Source organism: Peromyscus maniculatus, chromosome 7, assembly GCF_049852395.1.
Source record: "Peromyscus maniculatus bairdii isolate BWxNUB_F1_BW_parent chromosome 7, HU_Pman_BW_mat_3.1, whole genome shotgun sequence".
Classification (NCBI taxonomy): Eukaryota; Metazoa; Chordata; class Mammalia; order Rodentia; family Cricetidae; genus Peromyscus; species Peromyscus maniculatus.
Window position 1 is genome coordinate 105,968,690 of NC_134858.1, and position 20,524 is coordinate 105,989,213.

Sequence of the window (20,524 nt, forward strand, 5' to 3'; positions counted from 1 at the left end):
GACTCCTTTGTAACGAGTATTTCTCTGTCCTACCAGCCAGCTTCCAAATAATGACACAGATTATGAAACTTAATTAATGAAAATTTAATTTGAAAGCTCGGCCTACAGCATAGGCTTGTTTCTAACTAGCTCTTATAACTTAAATTAACCCATTTATTTAAATCTATGTTCTATCACATGGCATTACGTCTCTTCCAGCTTGTACCTCCTGTTTCCTCTTGATGTCTCCTGGCATCTCTCTCTCCAAGCCTCCTCCTGCTTTCTCTCTCTGCCTGGAAGTCCTGCCTAGCTATTATTGGCCATTTAGCTTTTTATTAAACCAATCATAGTGACACATCTTTACACAGTGTAATCAAATATCTGGAAACACTCCTACAATAAAATAATATGAAATTAAGTATACAGTATAAATTATATTTGCCTCAAGTTAGGGAACCTGGAACCCTGAGCTAGCAAAAAGGGAAAATACTGAAAGACCTGTGAAGACTTGAAGAAGCTCCACTTCCCTTCTCTCTCCCTCCATTCCAAGGGAATGAACTCTTTCTCACATGGGAAGCTTCCCTTACCCAACATGAAAGGTTCTAATAACCCTGTGCAAAGCGATCTCTAGTAAAAGGTCACAACTTTGTCACCATGTCAGTCATACATAGAGACAGGTCCTGAATGGCCAGAGACACAGATCTCCCCAACTTCTGGACAGGACCGAGTAAGACACAAGGGACCAACCACCTGAGGGTGCTTGTCCAACAGCAAGGAAGGATCAGAGGTTTCCGACTTTGTCCTTCACCCCAAAGTATTGGGATACGTCACCATGAAGCTAAAGAAGTGAGCACAATGCTTCACAGAAAATATCAATAATACTATTGTTATTCCCTGATTTTACTTCTTTAAACTATACTCCAAAAGTAAAGGCTGCTCGGAAACTTGTTTTCCTGTTTTTGTTACTTTGTGCGTAGGAAATTACAAGCAGTAGTTCCTTGCCCTTAGAAATCACCCGATTGCTGGGCGGTGGTGGCGCACGCCTTTAATCCCAGCACTCGGGAGGCAGGGGCAGGCGGATCTCTGTGAGTTCGAGGCCAGCCTGGGCTACCAAGTGAGTTCCAGGAAAGGCACAAAGCTACACAGAGAAACCCTGTCTCGAAAAACAAAAAACAACAACAACAACAAAAAAAAAAAAAAAAAAAAAAAAAAAAAAAAAAAAAAAAGGAATCACCCGGTAGCTTTAAAAAACAAATCCGATGCCTAGTTCCCCACATGCATCCAATTAAGTAAAAATCTCTAGGGGTGGTGTCTGGGTGTTAAGTATTTTTTTAAATGCTGAATGCAGTTTATTGAAGGGTATTAAGTATTTTTAAAAGTACCCCGGGTCAGTCTATGTGAAGCGTTGAGAACTGCGCCTTCTAGACTCTTATACTAATAATATTGAGACCAGAGTAAGCAACAATTCGTGTGCCTTTTCGATATGTCTACATCCTTTACAGTCCGTGTGGCTGGGCTCACTAATGACATTTATCCAGCTCCCTAAACTTACGTTTTCCTCCCACGATCAGTGGGGAAATACCGACGTCTTTTACCGTCCCTTGAAATTAACCTCTTACTAGAGAGGAGGGGCAGGGGACCGGCCTCTAAGACACGAAAGAAGGCGGTGCCAGGTGAGGCAACCCGGGACCTGGGTCAGACCCCGCCTCTGGCTCCGCCGGGCTCCGGAGCCCGGAACCGCTCCCTCAGTGCTTAGGCTGCGGAGAGCTACGGACTACATTTCCCACAATGCACCGAGGAGCGGGCTGGGACTGGCCAAGCGGCTGAAACCGGGCCTCCGCCACCAGAGGCCGGTGAAAGCTGTCTTCCTGCGCCGGTGGCCGGTTAAGGGTCGGACAGGAGAGATCGGTTCCTCCGCTGTGGCCATGTCTGTATCCTCCAGGGGCGGTAGCCCCACGAAGTTGCACCCTCAGCCCAGGCACGGCTGGACGTTCATAGCCCCCCAGGGGTCTGGCAGAGGGCAGTGACTGGCACTCTCAGTGGGTCCTGTGTTCCCCCAAGAAACAGGTGAGTTCGACTGCCAACCCACGTGGCCTGGGGGAGGCGAGAGGCGGGCAAGCTGTCATCTTTAGAGGGAGGGGCTTGAAAACTGGGGGGTCCCGGCCATCTACTGCACCGATAGGAGTACTGCGTCTCTTTGGGGTCCTTCAGCCAGCTGGCCCCAACTGGGCAATACGAAAGATGAGGCAAGAACTCTTTCTTTGGCCGGGAGGGCAATGTCCCATAGGCAGCGGTAGCTGGGTAAGACACCAACCCCCAATTCGGACGTATTCGGCCCTCAGAGTTCTCCTAAAAAGCGACAGAGGGGTGGTGGAGTGAGCCGGGCAGCTCAAGGAAGGGTCCTGGTCTTGAGACTTCCTTCTCAAGGGTGTCCTGGCTCAGAGAACCAGGCTGCCCTTACACCAGGTGAGCCAACCCTTTCTGGGCTAGAGTTTGCTTGGGAAATGTGAGCAGCCTTTGTCAGGAAGGGGAGTGGCCTCTAGGGGTGACCAGGATCAGGCTAGGCTTAGTACAGAGTCGGCATCCCGCTGAAGCACCCACAGCACAGCCTCAACCGGGCCCTTCTGTCATACATTCTGCATCGTCCTCCCAGATAGACCAAAAGGTCAAGGCCAAAGGTGAAGCACTGTCGGAACGGGACGAAGGATCGAGGTGGTTAGGAGCCAATAAGAAGGGGCTCTTGCAAGACCCTACCCTCTCAGGAGTCTTCGGAGAGAGGGAGGAGCAGGAGAAGGAGGGAGAACTCCAGTTCTTTCCGTGACATCACTCTTAGGCTCAGTTGGACGCTTCTAGGAAAAGTTGCATGCCCTGGGGACATTTAGAGGAGCTGCCTAAAAAGTGTTCCTGTAGAGACTTCCGGGGCTGGTTTGCGATAACTCCCTTGCTAACTGCTTCAGGTTCAGCTTCCCAGGAGCACCAGCTGCAAAGGTTAAAGCTCCGGTGGAGGCGGGAAGTGGGCTTTACCTGATCCACTCAACCTTCCTGCCTGAGTGGGTGGGTATCCAGAAAGCTGTTTGCTTCACAAGGCCTTCTGGCTGGAACCCCACACTGACCTTGGAGAGGATAAAGATGCTATATGATCTCACACAGCAAAGGGACTGTTGTGAAAAAAGCATCTGCTAGCTCCAGACAGCTGACCCTGCTTCCTTCCCCATGCAGGTACCGTGCTAGGTACACTCAGAAACACAGGGCTCCTTTAACGGAAGCACAAAAGGCACACTGACGGACAGAGTGAAGCTGGGCTAGAACTTGTTTGGATCTTTAAGCCAGAATTACATGACCACAAAGAGGGGCATTATGCAGACCTAGGAGTAAACTTGGGAGAGAGATCCAGGAGCAGCAGAAGCTAGCAGCCTGTAACTTTCTGCAACTGCGGAGCCCGAGGATCAGCTGGTTTGCTTGGTACTCTGAGGCTGAGGCCCATGGATGGCTCTTGGACCTGACATGGGGTGGGGGTGGAGGTCCTTCAAACTAGAGCTCACCTGGCTTCCTCAAGTCATTCATCAGGTTCTGGCTTACTGAGCAAATTCCCATAGGATTGATCTGCAGGACAGAGACCACTGGATCTGTGTGTAAATGCAGCCTGAATGCTGAGAATGGCCACAGTGTGCTAATAACAGCCGCTGAGTCCACGATATGCCTACTCTGTGTAGCCAGATCACATGCGTCACCTCATTTAAACTTACCACCCCACAAATCAGAGCACAGCTGTTGGAAGGATAGCTCCATTCCATACTGTTTGTTTGTTGATATTTCCAGACAAGGTTTCTCTGTGTAACAGCTCTGACTGTCCTGGAGCTTACTCTGTAGACCAGGCTGGCCTTGAACTCACAGAGATCTGCCTGCCTCTGCCTCCCGAGTGCTGGAATTAAAGATTGTGTCACCACCACCCGGCTTCCATTCCATACTGGTTTATAAGTGAGAAAATTGAGACCAGTAAAACCAGTCCCTCTAACTACAGAGCTGTTTTTCTTGAATACTTGATTACTTCCAAAGACAAGCTGTTTCTACAGACAAGGGTTTTCTTGCCTGATCGCAGGTACACTTGAACTGGGAGTTGTTCATAGATCTTCCCTTTTCTTTCTCTTCCAAATGTTGGTTTCATTCCTCCTGCATGTGGCTCGTATGTAGCAGGCCACGTGAAGGGTGACCTTCAATCTAGAAAAAAATCAGGGTGAGCAGGTGTATTGCAGGTAGGCCTCTCTGATAAGGTACTCCAGCAACAACCGGAAGTGAAGGAGTGAGTCATGTACTAGCCTAGGAAGGGCTGTAAATGAAGTTGGGTGAGGGAAGAGTAAGGGGCAAAGGTTACACGCAGAGGTGCTCAGGGTGAGCTGAGCTGAGGTAGAAACGGGGTGGGAAGAAAGGGGAGAAAGGAAGTGTGGGGCGATAAAGGAGGGAGGGCCTTGTGTGCTGTCGGGGTAGTGTTACAGAACTGTGAGCAGAGGAATGGCTGGACCTGACCTGTGTTTCAAGAGGCTCGCCTCGAATCCAAAGACAGAGCGGTGGAACACACTAGGCCTGGCTAGGAGGTTGTGGCAATAATTTGCTAGAGAGATAATGGTGGCTTGAACCACTCAGATAATCATGGAATTGATAAGAAATGGTCAACTATTGAGCTCACTTTATTCCCAGAACCCAGGCAGAGGCAGGTGGATCTCTGTGTTCAAGGCCAGCCTGGTCTACAAAGTGAGTTGGAGGACAGCCAGGGCTACACAGAGAAACCCTGTTTCAGGAAAACAAAAACAAACAAACAAACAAAAAAAGGTCAACTATTGGATATAGGCATTTACTACTTAACATTGATAAGTTATTCTGTGAAAGGTACCACTTATTGTCTTATTGTCTCCATCCCAGTATTATTTACCCATTTTAAAGATTTTAGGCCGGGCGTTGGTGGCGCACGCCTCTAATCCCAGCACTCGGGAGGCAGAGCCAGGCGGATCTCTGTGAGTTCGAGGCCAGCCTGGGCTACCGAGTGAGCTCCAGGAAAGGCGCAAAGCTACACAGAGAAACCCTGTCTCGAAAAACCAAAATAAATAAATAAATAAATAAATAAAAATAAAGATTTTAATTTTATTTATTTTAATTATATGTTTATGTGGAGAGGGAGTTGTGTATGTGAGTGCAGTACCTGAAGAGGCCAGAAGAGGGCATTGGATCCACCGGAGCTGGAGTTACAGGCGGTTGTGAATTGCCTAACTGGGGTGCTGGGAATCAAGCCCAAGGATACTCTAAGAGAAGTATGTGCTCTGATCTAAACTGCCGAGCCATCTCTAGCCCCTGTTTACTGTGTTTTTGAGACAATCTCATATACCCCAGGTTGGCTTCGAACTCATTATATAGTTGAGGACATTGAGCTTGTGATCATCCTCACCTCCACTTCCCAAGAGTGGAGATTGCAGGTATGTAACTGCACATGTTTATTTAAGGATTTGGCTTTTATTTCTGTATATGAGTGTATATGTATGTGTGTGTATGGGTGCCTGAGGAGGCCAAAAGAGGGAACTGGGTCTCTTAGGAGCTGGAGTTACAGGTTGTTGTGAGCCACCCAACATGGGTCCTGTGAAATGAGCTGCAGCAATAGCAAAAGCAGGGAAAAAAAAATTGAGCTCTTTCCCCAGTTCCATACATGGTTTTATATAGTACAGGGCTCGAACCCAGAACTTTATGCATTATAGGCAAGCATTCTATCAACTGAGTTATATCCCTAAACCCTAATTTTGGTTTTTTTGAGACTCTGTAGCTTAAGATAGTTTTTCATGTATCCCATGATCATGTATCATGCCTCTCCCTCTCAAGTGCTGGGATTGCAAGTGTGTGTCACTATGTCCTGGTTTATGCAGAGCTAAAAGATGGAACTAAGCAGCAGCCTAGTCTTTGAGATAAGGTCTCACTCTTTTTTATTTATTTAAAAAAAATTTTTTTTTTGATAAGGTCTCCCTCTGTAGCCCAGACTAACCTCAGTCATTCAGCAGCTTTCCTGCATTAGCCTACCACGTTCTGGGATTATAGGCCTGAGCCACAATGCTCAGTTTTGTGTTAAAAGACAGGACCTGGTGTAGACCAAGCTGACATCAGTCACTGTGCCAGCAAGCCCCAGGCACCCTCTTGTCTCTGCCTCCACAGCACTGGGATTACAAGTGGCACCAAACCCAGCTTCTTCACGCTGGTCCTGGGCATGGGATTCATGTCTTCTTGTTTGCAAGGCAAACACTTCATAGACTGAGCCATCCCTGATGTCCCTTTTGGTTTGATGTTTTTAAGATTTATTATTATTATTATTTTATTTATGTGTATATGTCTGTATAAATGTATGCCACTTGTGTGCATGCCCTGTGAAGGCCAGGAGAGGACATCTGTTTCCTGGGGTGGGAGTTATAGGCAGCTGTAGGCCTAACATGGAGCTGGGAACCAAACTTGGGTCTTCTAGAAGAACAGTAAATATTTGTAACTGCTGAACCATCTCTCTAACCACCCTCCCCCTTAGTTTGTTTTTTTGAGACAAAGTCTCACTTAGGCAAGACTGGATTTGAACTTGCTTGCTTTGTAGCTTAGAATGACCTTGAACTCCAGAGCCTCTGACCTCCAAGTCTCAAGTGCTAGGATTTTGGGTGTGTGCCACCATACCTAGCAAGGAACATCCTCTAAAGAGAGGATAGATTGGGATCTTGGTTGGGACATATAACCTTAAGATAACAAACAATTATGTGTGTATGCCTGAAAATAAAAAGAAAGATTGGGGCTAGAAATGAAAGTTGGGTCCATTGATGTATAGAGGTATGTATAGATCACAAAGACATTGAGTGAAGACAGAAGAGAAGCAAGGACGGAACTCTGGGCCCCTCCAATAAAAACTGTAAAAAGGACTCAGATGGGTAGTCCATGAGGTCAGTAATAGGTTTTCTGTCCCCCATAATAGGTTTCTCCACTGACACAGTAAGCCAGATCAAGCCAAATTGAAAAAGTAAAAGATCAGGTCTATTTGAGCAAAGTGACTCCCGGGTGAGTTCTTCAGTCTCAGAGATTGAGGTGGAGAAATCACACACCTGAACTAAAGCAGGGAGGTTATAGGGTGGAGGCAAAGGGTGCTGATGTGTCCACCACAAGCTGGTGTTATGCCCAAGTATGGTCAAAAGCTGGCCGGTTTAGGCAGGGACTTGAGCGGCTGGCAACTTCAGGGGAGGAGCTGCTGGAGCCCCCAAGAATGTGGAAGTGGGCTTTCTGGTGCCTTTTCTTTGTTGGAGATTCTCTGAGAGGGAGGGGTTTGGAGAAGAGAGGGGAATGGGGCTTTCCAGATCAAGCGGGAGTGAGCTGGCGGTTCCAACGAAACAGTCAGGGGGGCAAGAAAAGAGAATGGTGTACAGAAGCCAAGAGTGGTAAGTGCTCTAGGAGAGAGAAAGCAAGCCGAGATCAGGTGCGTAGACAGGTGATCCCAGGACTTGGGAGGAGAGACTATTACATAGTGAACCTCAGAAGAGCAGAGCAGCCTTAGCCGCAAAGTGAGACATTGTCTAGAAAAATAAAAAGGCTAGGTAAGGGATGGAAGAGGGGGAGAGAGAATGAGGATATATCAGGAGTTTGTTTCTGTTACTCTTCAGGGGTGAAGTGAATTGATCTTGGGAGTCATTGGAACAATGATGTCTGGATGTAACAGATTCCAGAGAGAACAGGAGAAATGTGGCTGCTGTGGCAGAAACCTTACTGCTCAGCAATTGTCTGTGGACTCTCCACATTACCCAGCCCCCTTAGCTATGGCACTAATTCTAGACAGCTTGACTCTGAAGTGTTTAAGAGCTTACACATAATCTTCCAGCTGTGTTTCCCATGCCACCGCATGTGGAAGGCTGTGCTCTGATACTAGCAGAGTGGACCACCGCTCGGAAGGAAGCGACTCAGAATTATTTCCAGACGGCTGGAAAGATTGCTCAATGGTCAAGAGTGTTTTCTCAAAACCATGAGAACTGGAGTGGAGATCCAGCACACACATAACAAGCCTCACAAATACCTTGCAACCCCAACAGCAAGAGGGACAGAGAGGAGGATTGCTTAAACTTCCTGGCTTCCAGATGGCTGAGAAAATGTTTGTTTGTTCTGGTCTTTCGAGACAAGGTTTCTCTGTGTAACAGCCCTGGCTGTCCTGGAACTCACTTTGTAGACCAGGCTGGCCTTCAACTCAGAAATCGACTTGACTTCTATCTCCTGGGTGCTGGGATTAAAGGCGTGCAACCACCCATGTCCATTTTAGCTCAGAAAATGTGAAACACCCGATGTTCTCTTCTCCCTCGCACACTAGCACCCAGGTGCCTATGGCTAGCTGTACACACAACTCTCTGTCACACACACAGAAGGAGGGAGGGAGGGAAGGGGAGAGGACATGTATACACACACACACACACACACACACACACACACACACACACACACTCACACACACAGAATTAAATCTTTTTTGTTGTTGTTGTTGTTTTTTGTTTTTTTTTTTTTTTTTTTTTTGGTTTTTCGAGACAGGGTTTCTCTGTGTAGCTTTGCGCCTTTCCTGGGACTCACTTGGTAGCCCAGGCTGGCCTCGAACTCACAGAGATCCGCCTGGCTCTGCCTCCCGAGTGCTGGGATTAAAGGCGTGCGCCACCACCGCCCGGCTGTTTTTTGTTTTTTGAGACAGTGTTTCTCTGTAGTTTTGGTATCTGTCCTGGATCTCGTTCTGTAGACCAGGCTGGCCTCAAACTCACAGAGATCCACCTGCCTCTGCCTCCAGAGTACTGGGGTTAAAGGCGTGCCGCCACCACCACCACCACCACCACCACCACCACCTGGCCCTTAAATCTCTTAAAAAAGGAAAACAATCAATATTTAAGAAAAAGACGACTTGCTTCCAGACCCATGGTTGATTTTGTGTGCTCAGAAAGGTACATACTAGACAGAGGCAGGTGGCTATCTGTGAGTCTGAGGCCAACCAGGGCTACACAGTGAAACTCTGCCTTAAAAAAACAAAAACAAAACAAAACAAAAAAAAACCTTGTTGGTCAATTTAATTTTTATGTAGCTCTGGAAATCCCAGAACTCACTATGTCATAGACCAGGCTGGCCACAGAGATTCTCCTGCCTCTGCCTCCCAAATGCTGGCATAAAGGTGTGCAGTACCACATCGGACCCCTATTTTTATTTTTAAGACAGTGTTTCTTTTTGTAACTCTGGCTGGCCGGGAACCTGTCTCTGTAGATCAGGCTGGCCTCACACTCACACAAATCTACCTACCTTTGCTTTCCTGGTGCTGGGATCAAAGGCGTGCACTGCCATACCCATCCATGGTGAATTCAGTTTTGAATGGGGAAATTCACGGTGGGATGCGGAGTGAAAGAGGAGGCGTCACAGAAGTGTTTTAATTCCTACACCAAGTTCTCCAAACCCTCAGCTTCAGGTCTTAGCTCCTGTTGACTAACCTGCTCGGGATTATGTAACTTAACCCACATCAACTTTGTAGCATGCTAACCTGTACTTGAACTTTTGTGAGACAGGGTTTCACTATGGATTTCAGGCTGACCTTGTAGTCACTATGTAACCCAAGCTGGCCCAAAACTTTGAACAATCCTTCTGCCTCAACCTCTGAAGTACTGGAACTGCTGTTGTACAAATACTGGCTACCCTGACAGTGTGACTTCCTCCTGGTCCTCCTCCTTTGTGTATTTATTTGTACTTGACATATAAAAATTATACATTGTCTTCTTAATGTATGTAGGGGCTGGTGAGATGATCCAGTGGGTAAAGGATCTTGCTGCCAAACTTGAGTTTGATCCTGGGAACCCACGTGTGCAAACCTGGGACAATGGTGCATATCTGTAATGTCAGTACATCTGTGGTGAGATAGGAGACAGGGACAGGAGAACCAGCAGCAAGCTGTGGGTCAGCTAGCCTGAGTGCACTGCGCAGTGATAGAAACAAGAGAGACCCTGCCTCAAACAAAGTGGTAGGAGAGAACTGACTCCTGAAAAGTTGTTCTTTGACTTCCATACATGTGCACACACACACACACACACACACACACACAAAATATTTTATTTTATTTTTAATTATTTTAAAGATGTATTATTTTATTTTACGTGTGAGAGTGTTTTGCCCCTGCATTTATATGTGGGCACCGCATATGTACCTGGTGCCTGAATGGAACCAGAGTTGTAGACAGCTGTGAGCCACCATGTGGGTGCTGGGAATGGAACCCAGGTCCTCTGCAAAAACATGTGCTCTTAACTGCTGAGCCATCTCTCTAGCCTCTAAATAAATTTGTTTGTTTTTTGTTTTCCTAGACAGGGTTTCTCTGTGCAGCCTTGGCTATCCTGGAACTTGCTCTGTAGACCAGGCTGGCCTCAAACTCACAGAGATCCACTTACCTCTGCCTCCCGACTGCTGAGATTAAAGATGTGCATTATCACACCTGTCTCTAAATAAATAATTTTAAATGTAAATTAAAATGCATGTTTTTAAGCTGGTGTGGTGGTGTATGCCTTTAATTCCAGCATTGGGGAGGCAGAGGCAGGTGGATCTCTGTAAGTTTGAGGCCAGCCTGGTCTACAGAGCAAGATCTAGGACAGCCAAGGTTGCACAGAGACTCTGTCTTGAAAACAAGCAAACAAGCTAAAAAAAAAAAAAAAAAGAAAGAAAGAAAAAGAAAAAGAAAAAAAAGCATGTTTTTAAACAAACTAATAATAGCAGCTAATGCTGTCAGTGTAGCAAGAAAGATTGAATTGTAGAGAGAGAATGAATGACATTTCTTTACACTTTGTGTGTTTCCATGTTTTCTTTGATGAATGTGTCTTTTTATAATCAGAAAAGGAGCATGATGGCTGGGTATAGCTCAGTGGTAAAGTGTCTACCTCCTTCGTACAAGGACCTGGGTTCAATTTCCAAGGAAGAGAGATAGGTTTTAGTTTTTGTTTTTTGTTTTTTCGAGACAGAGTCCCTCTGTGTAGCTTTGGAGCCTGTCTTGGAACTCATTTTGTAGACCAGGCTAGCCTCGAACTCACAGAGATCCTCCTGCCTCTGCTTCCCGAGTGCTGGGATTAAAGGTGTGCGCCACCACTGCTCGGCTTGTATTTTTAATTCACATTCTGGGGGAGGGGGTGTTTTTCAAGATAGTCCTGGCTGTCTTGGAACTCACTCTGTAGACCAGCCTGGCCTTGAACTCACTGAAATCCGCCTGCCTCTGCTTCCCAAGTGCTGGGATTAAAGATGTGCCACTACTGCCCGACTAAAACTTAATATTTTTATGAGAGAATACCCAGAAGTCATTTCCCAGGGATTTGACTGAGTGGGGTCCTGGTAAGAAACTTAAGTACTATTAATTACACTGGTGTCTACCACCACCTTACTCCTTTGCCCTCTATGATGTTTTTTTTTTCTTTTTTCTTTTCTTTACCTCATAGGACAGCCCAAAAGATGGCTGCTGACATGCAGAGGAAGAGAAGCAGCGAATGCCCTGATGGCACATTGGCTCCTTCCGATGGCCAAAGTGTGGAGAGAGCTGAGAGCCCCACGCCAGGACTGACCCAGGGAACGGAGCCAGGTATGGGCAGAGCATGCAGTTCCCGAACCAGAGACTGGTGGAGCAAGCCAGCCTCCAGGGGGAAGTAGGGTCCCTAACCACTCTTTCCTCCCTGCTCACTTGTACATTTGCTCATTCAGTCAGTGTTTGTCACATGCTGGGGTACGGCAGAGAGCAGGGCTCAGTTTACATCTTACCTTTCTTGCCATCTCATATTGTACCAGCCTAGATAACGGTGAGGACCTGTCTCTTATAAGAAAAATAAGGAAAGATATAAAATGATTCCTTTCTTCTCTTAACGCTCTTACTTGAAAGTCAATATTTTTAAAATACCTTTTTTTTTTTTTTTTTTTTTTTTGTAAATTTTTTGAGACAGGGTTTCTCTGTGTAACAGCCCTAGCTGTCCTGGAGCTTGCTTTGTAGACCAGGCTGGCCTCAAACTCAGAGATCCATCTGCCTCTGCCTGAGTGCTGGGATTAAAGGAATGTGTCACCACTGCCAGACTAAAATTTATCTTGGTTTTTCGAGACAGGGTTTCTCTTTGTAGTTTTGGTGCCTGTCCTGGATCTTACTCTGTAGACCAGGCTGGCCTCGAACTCACAGAGATCTGCCTGGCTCTGCCTCTCGAGTGCTGGGATTAAAGGCGTGTGCCACCGCTGCCCAGCTAAAATACCTTTTAGTGAAAATTCTGTGTTTCAAAAGGAAAAGAAGAGCCAGACATGGTGGTGTATACCTGTAATCCCAGCACCTGTGGGTTGAGGCAGGATTGGTGTGAGATCTTAGACAGCCTGGAGCTACATAATGAATATGGGGCTAGCCAGGGCTATATAGAAAGACCATATTTCCAAAAGAAGAAAACAAAGTAGGAGTTGGGCTTTAGATCATTAGTCAAGTACTTGCCTAGTATGTCTCAGTCCTTAGATTCCAGCACCTCAAAAATATGTAAGAGAAGCCCGATGTGGCCCCTGTCCTGGAGAAGCCACAGGCTGGTAGTCAGGGGCTGTGGTAGCTCTCCCTCGTGGATGGAGAGGGTAAATAACTAAATTTGTACTCTTGGGGGGTACCATTGTAGTGACCAATAACTGATTAGTGTTCCGAAGGAAATTAAAGAGAGAAAATGATCGTGTCTGGGGTTGGAGTCAGATGTGTAAATAAATAAATACCTCTTACCTGAGAGTGGAAGCGTGACAAGTACTTATCCACATGGGGAGATGGGGCTGCCTTCCAGGTGCACAGCAGGTGCAGACTCCTGTGTGTGTGTGTGTGTGTGTGTGTGTGTTGGGGGAATCCGAAGTGCAGATGGGTAAAGGCCAGTGTGGAATGGGCAAGGGGGTGAGCTGTTCAGTGTTAGTGAGGGGTAGGCAGACACCAGTTTCCATTGCTGCCTTGGGACCGAGGACTTTTCGGTTGAAGATGAGCATGATCCATAGTAGATGGTGGTAGAGAGGACAGTAGCTTGGCCCCATCAAGACAGGCAGTGACCCTCTGGGCATCTCCTTGGTGAGTGGTGGTGTCTCTAAGCACCGGTGCTTTTGGTCTGCAGGTGCGGGGCAGGAGGGCGCCATGTTTGTTCATGCCCGTTCCTACGAAGACCTGACAGAGTCAGAAGACAGGGAAGCTTCTGGGGACAGCCCCAAAGAGTATGCTGGGAGTCCCCCCCCACTGCCTACAGACATGCGCCAGATCAGCCAGGACTTCAGCGAGCTAAGCACCCAGCTGACAGGTGTGGCCCGTGACCTGCAGGAGGAAATGCTGCCAGGAAGCTCTGAAGACTGGCTGGAGCCCCAGGGGGCAGCTGGACGACCAGCTGCAGAGCCTTCTCAGGAAGGCTCAACTGATGGGGAGGAGGAGGACGCAACGGAGGCCTGGCGCCTCCACCAGAAGCACGTGTTTGTACTGAGTGAGGCAGGGAAGCCTGTGTATTCTCGCTATGGGTCTGAGGAAGCGCTTTCCAGCACTATGGGTGTCATGGTTGCCCTGGTATCCTTCTTGGAGGCAGACAAGAATGCCATCCGCTCCATCCATGCAGGTGAGCCACCCGAAGAGGGTTGTGGGGAAGGATCCAGTGGCAGGGTCTGTTCACACCCGGTTTTGGACACACACACACACACACACACACACACACACGCACACGCACACGCACGCGCGCGCACACACAGACACACGCGCACACACTCACTCACACACGCGCGCACACTCACGCACGCACACACACACGCACACTCACTCACACACGCACGCACACACGCACACTCACTCACACCTAGAAAGCTGGGTTGTGCCTGAGAGTCAAGACCTTCCATCTCTCTGAGCCTCATGCTCATCCTTACTGAACATAAGCTAACAATATCAGCCTCCTGAGGTAGTGCGGCTGTGTTGAGAGCTAAAGGCAGTTCTACCAAGAGTTTGCCATCAGGAAGGACGAAAGCCCCGCTGGGGCAGTGACAAAAAATATAAATAAATTAAAAAATTAAAAAAAAAAAAACCAATCAACCCCAGATCCTTAGCCCAGATCCCTCGCCAATTGAGTTAGCATTTAGCATAAAATGTGTTTTCCTGAGTGATGTATATGCAGCCTGTAAATTCCAGCACTTGGGAGATGGAGGCAGGAGGATCAGCTTTTGCTGCATAGCCAGTCTCAAGCCAACCTGGGCTACTTGAGACGCTGTCTCAAAAAGCAAACAAAGAATGTGTTTGCCCGAAGAGCTTCTTGTGAGTCCAAGAGAGTCAGTTTGTGAAACAGATGGCAGGGAAAGGGAGGTGACTGGCAGCCCACAACCGATAAGCCCCTACTGAATTCAGAGCTCCCAGCAAGGAAACCCTGGAAAGCGAAGCCCACTGGGAAAGCCTATCCGGGAGGGCTTCTGGGAGGAGGGCTGAAGCTGACCCCCTGCCCACACCCTCAGATGGCTACAAGGTAGTATTCGTGCGCCGGAGCCCTCTGGTGCTGGTGGCGGTGGCCCGCACGCGGCAGTCGGCCCAGGAGCTGGCACAGGAGCTACTGTACATCTACTACCAGATCCTGAGCCTCCTCACTGGCGCGCAGTTAAGCCACATCTTCCAGCAGAAGCAGAACTACGACCTGCGGCGCCTGCTCTCAGGCTCGGAGCGGATCACCGATAACCTGCTGCAGCTAATGGCTCGAGACCCCAGTTTCCTGATGGGCGCGGCGCGGTGCTTGCCCTTGGCAGCGGCAGTGCGGGACACGGTGAGTGCCAGCCTGCAGCAGGCGCGTGCTCGCAGCCTGGTCTTTTCCATTCTGCTGGCCCGCAACCAGCTGGTGGCGCTGGTGCGCCGCAAGGACCAATTCCTGCATCCCATCGACCTGCACCTGCTTTTCAACCTCATTAGTTCCTCCTCATCCTTCCGTGAGGGCGAGGCATGGACCCCCGTGTGCCTGCCAAAGTTCAATGCAGCCGGCTTCTTCCACGCGCACATCTCTTACCTAGAACCTGACACCGACCTCTGCCTGCTGCTGGTGTCTACCGACCGCGAGGACTTCTTCGCAGTCTCTGACTGCCGCCGCCGCTTCCAGGAACGCCTTCGAAAGCGGGGAGCCCACTTGGCCCTGCGGGAGGCGCTGCGCACACCCTACTACAGCGTAGCCCAAGTGGGCATCCCCGACCTTCGCCACTTCCTTTATAAGTCAAAGAGCTCGGGACTCTTCACCAGGTGAGCGCAGGCACTGCTTCAGGGAGACGAGGATGCAGAAATGGGGGGAGGCTGGTTGGTCCTGAGACCTAAGATGCAGCCCTGAAACTGAGCACTCCTTTGAGAGTGTACCGGTATGCTGGGGCTGTTTTCCTCTGGCAACACCCGGTGGGCATACACCTCTCTACTTCAACACACGTAAGGCCTGGAACAACTTGGGAAAGAAGCTGGAACAGAGGTTTCCCAGGTCCTTTGCCCTGGAGCAGCTCTGCCTTTGGGGTCATTTTGGTGCAGACCAGGATGCAGAGTCTTCCCCCAGCCACTCCTCCACTAAAGGAGCCGGACAGATATGTCCTCTCCCCACCCCACTTTTAGCTCAGAAGGTTTCCCAGCTTGCTTTCCTCTACTCTTGACCTGCTACTTACTCCGTTAGGTACCTAAACTCAGAAACAGCCTCTCTAAGGAAGGATCACTAAAGGATCACTATGACCCTGGCAGGGGGGGCAGGGTGCAGTCTGTCCTGGGTCTTCTGTAGTCGTAGGGAAGCGCCTGGAGAGAAAGGCAGTAAAGGCTCCCTGTCCAGAAATAGGTATTTCTAGTTCTCCTGAGAAGACAGGGAAAGGCATTCCCTTGTGAACCCACTTCTCCATCTGCAGTCCTGAGATTGAGGCCCCGTACACCAGTGAAGAGGAGCAGGAGCGGCTGCTGGGCCTCTACCAGTACCTGCACAGCCGCGCTCACAACGCCTCCCGCCCACTCAAGACCATCTACTACACAGGCCCCAATGAGAACCTCCTAGCCTGGGTAAGGCGGCCCTAGATGAACTGGTCTTCATACGAATACTGGGTAGATGCCACGAGAGGCATGCCTCTTCTAGGTGATGACCCTTTGCCCCCTCCTCCAGGTGACAGGTGCCTTTGAGCTCTACATGTGCTACAGCCCACTGGGAACCAAGGCATCAGCTGTCAGTGCCATCCATAAGCTGATGCGCTGGATCCGTAAAGAGGAAGACCGGCTCTTCATCCTCACACCCCTCACCTACTGATGGAAGTGGGAAGGCACACTGGGCGTGGGAAGCCATGGGAGCCTCCAGGTGAGGCTGGCTTCTCCTGCCCAGCCAGCAGGCAGGGACTGTGGGTTGGTGCGTGCATTAAAGTGCTTTGGGAAAGACACTTGTGTTTTGTCATTGGTTCTTTTGTGTTTGTTTAGTTTTTGAGGTAGGCTCTCTCTCTACGTAGCCTTGACTGTCAGGAACTCACTCTGTAGACCAAGCTGTCTTCAAACTCGGAGATCCGCCTACCTCTGCCTCCAGAGTACTGGGAATAAAGGTGTGCGCTCTGTCACTGGTTCTTTCACCCATCCAGTCTCACAGATGGACACAGAATCCTCCTTCCCGGCCCAACACATCCCTTATATGTGGGGCACATGTTCATTTGAGCCTCTCTCCTCCCACGCTCTGCCAGCATCGGGCCACTCACATGTGGAGTCAGATTCCAGTCTGGGGCTGTTTGGGTTCCATGGAATCCTGCTATGTGTAAAGGGTTCACAAGCACCCTACTGTTTTTTCCCTTGTCTGCCCCCCATCTTTACCCATACTCGGTCTTCTCTAGTGCCAGCCTGTCCTTGGTGGGGCCCCCAGAAGCGTGCTTCAACGGATAGTTCAGACACCAGCACTCTGGTTAACGGGCTGCTGTAGTTAAGCACAGGCTGAGCTGAGTAAGACAAGTGCAGATTACCTGGGCCAGCTTTTGGGTAGGAGCCCTTGCCAAGGCAACCCAGTATTGAGCATAATCAGATTCAGAGTCCAGTCTCCTATAGCGACAGGCCTCTGGGGATAATGCTTATGTCTTCCCATAAAGGGATGTCTGTCTTAGTTCCTGTATCTCAGCCAGCCAGTTCATCATAACAGCCCCCCAAGAATGAGCCAAAGGACGCCCACTTGACCTCTAGGGCCTTTGGAAGTAAATCTGCCCTAAGGTCACTTGATATGCTGGGCTGTCTTCAGTCACCCTCTTCCTCAGCCTGTCCTACATGAAATACTGTGGACACGGCTGAAGAGATGGCTCAGAAATTAAGAGCACTGGCTGCTCTTCCAGAGGTCCTGAGTTCTGTGGCTCACAACCATCTGTAATGAGATCTGGTGCCCTCTTCTAGCCTGCAGTCATATATGCTATATAATAAATAAAAAAAAGAAATACTGTGGACACTCAGGAGGCTCAGCAGTAAAGGACTAGTTCCATTCCCTCTGCTGTAAGACCCTGGGGCAACCCAGGGCACAGTGCAGAAGGCCTCCAACTTGCTCATGGGGGCGGGGGGTGGGGGGGTGGGGTGGGGGTGGGCAGTCTCCTGGTCCACTGCAGCTTAACCATCTCACTGATCAGAAGCAAAAGGCCTAACTAAAGAGAGAATTGCCTGATAATGTTGTCTTCAGGCTGTCAGAATCCCCTTCATGCAGTCTCTGTAAGTAGGACCACAATTATTTTTGCCACTAAAACCACACCAGAGACCATGTATGAATTAGCATGGGCCATGTTAAGGATGCACCATGACAGTTGTACTTAACTGGAAGCATAATCTTAGTTACTGGTTTGAACCCAGATCATGTTAGAATTAACACAGCAACAGGCCACCTTCCCCTACTCCTAAGACCCTCAGAAGCAGGTTTGGTGTGTACCCTGCACATATGCCCTTGGTCTCTTCCTTGCCTATTTTGTGCTTTTTTTCAACTTGCTCCTGACCAGGGCATCAGATCAACCCTTTGGAACCAGGGTGATTCGAAGCCAGACATCCCTGGTTGTTCTGGTGAGCAGTTAGCCCCTAAGTGCTTCTGGTGGCTGCTCTAGCACCTGTAGATATCCAGCCTCTCTCTAGTTCAGCATCAGTTCTGCTCAGGGATAGGAAAGGCGGGTCACAGATAAGCATTGGTACCTAGGACAGTGGCACCTAGGAGTGTGGGGTCTACCTATTTGGAGGTCACGAATTAGATGACAGGCAAGTAAAGGAGGTGTTCCTAATAGAGACGCCAACATCTGCAAAGACCCTGGTAGAACTGCTCTGCTGTGAAACTGGCAGAATCCAAAGTCCAGGGGTTTTCAACCTCTGGATAAATACAGCGTGGCGAGTCGCTTAAAACTGCAGTCTGATGTGGTTACTGTGGTTAGAAAGAAGCTCCTGATTTTAGTAAGGTGATTTCTGGGTTGAGAAGGAGACTAGTACTAACCCTCTGAAGCAGTGTTCAGAAAAGCCTGAGCCCGTGGAAGGCAAAGTGCCTGGCATTCCTTTGAGGTAAAACCTCAAGTAGTTAAATAAGTCCTAAGCCAGCAATAGGCCACACCCAGTGAGTTACCTTAGGCATGCTTATACTTAACGCTGCAGGGCCCCATACCTAGCTGGAAGCTCCTGCAGAACCCACAGATGAAAGTAACAAAGGGGTTCTCTCCTGTGGATCCAACGGTTGAGAAACAAATTACCCCCAAGGGGTGCATTGTGGGGGGGGCAGTCACCATCATGGCCACATGGTGGCAGCAGAGAACCAATTAATGGCTGCTCCCCCTCTCCAACTGGGTTGGGCAAGGCCATCTAAACAAGCTTGTGAGGTCTCCCCCACTCCCAGTACCCAGAAATGTCTCACAGTCTCTGGAGGCAGGACCACATTCACAAGAGCCCCTGACTGGATGTTGTATAGAAAGTATTTGAGTTTTTCTCTGCATGACTATCTTTAGACATGTTGACTATGGAACACTGGAAGGGTGCCATGGTTTGTGTTGTGTGTTTATTCATTTCTGGGCCAGTTCCACTTAGGAAAAGGAGCACCTTTTATACTGCCTTGGGCATAGTATTCTCTACCCACTAGGTGTGGCTGCTCCATATGCCATTTCCTGTCAGTTACCAGATGCTCAAGAACTTCATCCTGGAAGGAGGGGGCGTCCTACCCTAGGAATGGAGGAAGAGAATGAACTGACTGTGTTGGGGTGTGTACAACCCAGGCTCTTGGTGACCCATGATATGCATCTGACACAGACTGGGTATGAAAGGCCTCCTAACAACACAGTGAGGATTAGCACGGCCCCCACGCAAGGAGGACACGCACATCCGTGAAGCATTTTTTTTTTTTTTTGGTGATTTTAAATAGTGGTTTTAAAAGTATTTAGAAAGGCATCCTAGGGTATTAGCATTCCAACTATGAAAGGATGGCGGGGGAAGGAAGCGTTCACAAAGGTCAGGTTGGAAAGGGGACGCAGGCAGGAGGGTTTGCGCTGGGAGGGGAAGAGTCAAGAGCCCAGGCCAGACTGGATCCTGTTCAGCCCCTTCCCCCAGCCCCCTTAGCCTCTGCCACCCTGTGAAGAGCCCTCAGGAGCCCAGGCTCGCCGAGCTAAGGAAGCCGTCAGGCTAAGAACGCCTCTCCCGGCCCCATCACCCCCAAATACTGAGAAAGACCACTTGCCAAGGGGCAGCTGCTGAGGTCCAGGTGAGGGGGATGTCGAAACAGAATGGGGTCCACTCACTCACCCATTCTGGAAAAGGGACTCTGAGTACCAACCAACCAGAACTACATTCTCGTTTCAGAGACTGAGTTCACAAAACAAGGCTCAGAGCAGACCAGAGGTGCCCCAGAAGTCAGAGCCCTTACTTCTTCTCCCACATCAGGGCGCTGGGGGAGAACCATTTACCCCTCCCCTCCTGTCCTGGATTTCCACACACTGAGATCCCAGTGACAGGATCAGACTAGAGGGCTGGATCTTCACATAGGTTACCTCTGGCTACTATCCAGCTGGGGGTGGGGCGGAGTGCATTAACCCTTATGGCTCTGGGCGGGCAGGACAGGGCACAACGGGCCTTCCTCTGACACTGCTCAAAATAGGCACCTGGGATTATGGTGCCCACCCACAGAAAGTGTGTCCTATAGTGTTCCATTCTGGAGCCCCACGCATCACTGTCCTGTGTCTTCCTGGTCTCCGTTCCCCACATAGTGAACACTGGTGTCTGAGAGAGTTCCTGTGAGTGAGGGCCGTGGGGGAGAGAAGAGCCATAGTGCCCTGCAGCATTCTCGCCTCAACCAGGTGGGTTGTGGGGGAATCGGATGGTTCGGGAATACTCCTTCCCAGGCCACTCCACTCACACCCACCCGCAGGCCACTGAAAAATGCACATCCAAGAGCGGATATAGGAGACAGCCTTCCCTTCTCAGGGTTGGAAAGAGTCAGACAGGGCTGGAAAAGACAGCAGCGCCTTCAACAGGGCTCCGCCCGTAGCCCCGCCCCCAGCCCGGCCGCACCCACGGGGCCGGAGCCTTTCG

The 20,524-nt window shown here is 49.4% G+C and overlaps 1 protein-coding gene and 1 pseudogene across 1 annotated transcript; both read left to right on the plus strand.

Annotated features, from left to right (window-relative positions):
* Nucleotides 1-1,726: 1,726 nt before the first annotated feature.
* On the plus strand, nt 1,727-16,401 carry Mon1a (MON1 vesicular trafficking associated A). The gene is made up of 6 exons (XM_006978344.4): nt 1,727-2,046; nt 11,460-11,599; nt 13,122-13,607; nt 14,485-15,250; nt 15,886-16,033; nt 16,134-16,401. Exons 2-6 carry the CDS (start codon nt 11,473-11,475, stop codon nt 16,272-16,274), a joined length of 1,668 nt encoding a protein of 555 aa, XP_006978406.1. The 5' UTR covers nt 1,727-2,046; nt 11,460-11,472; the 3' UTR covers nt 16,275-16,401.
* A 2,867-nt stretch (nt 16,402-19,268) lies between these two features.
* Nucleotides 19,269-19,343, plus strand: LOC121831209 (U6 spliceosomal RNA; annotated as a pseudogene).
* The last annotated feature ends 1,181 nt before the right edge of the window (nt 19,344-20,524 follow it).

What these genes read in the sequence shown, in the direction of transcription:
- Mon1a (XM_006978344.4), top strand. Translation starts at nt 11,473, where the DNA reads ATGGCTGCTGACATGCAGAGGAAGAGAAGCAGCGAATGCCCTGATGGC. An exon ending in CATCCGCTCCATCCATGCAG is followed by an intron (nt 13,608 to 14,484) that starts GTGAGCCACCCG and finishes CCACACCCTCAG; the next exon opens with ATGGCTACAAGGTAGTATTC. An exon ending in AGCTCGGGACTCTTCACCAG is followed by an intron (nt 15,251 to 15,885) that starts GTGAGCGCAGGC and finishes CTCCATCTGCAG; the next exon opens with TCCTGAGATTGAGGCCCCGT.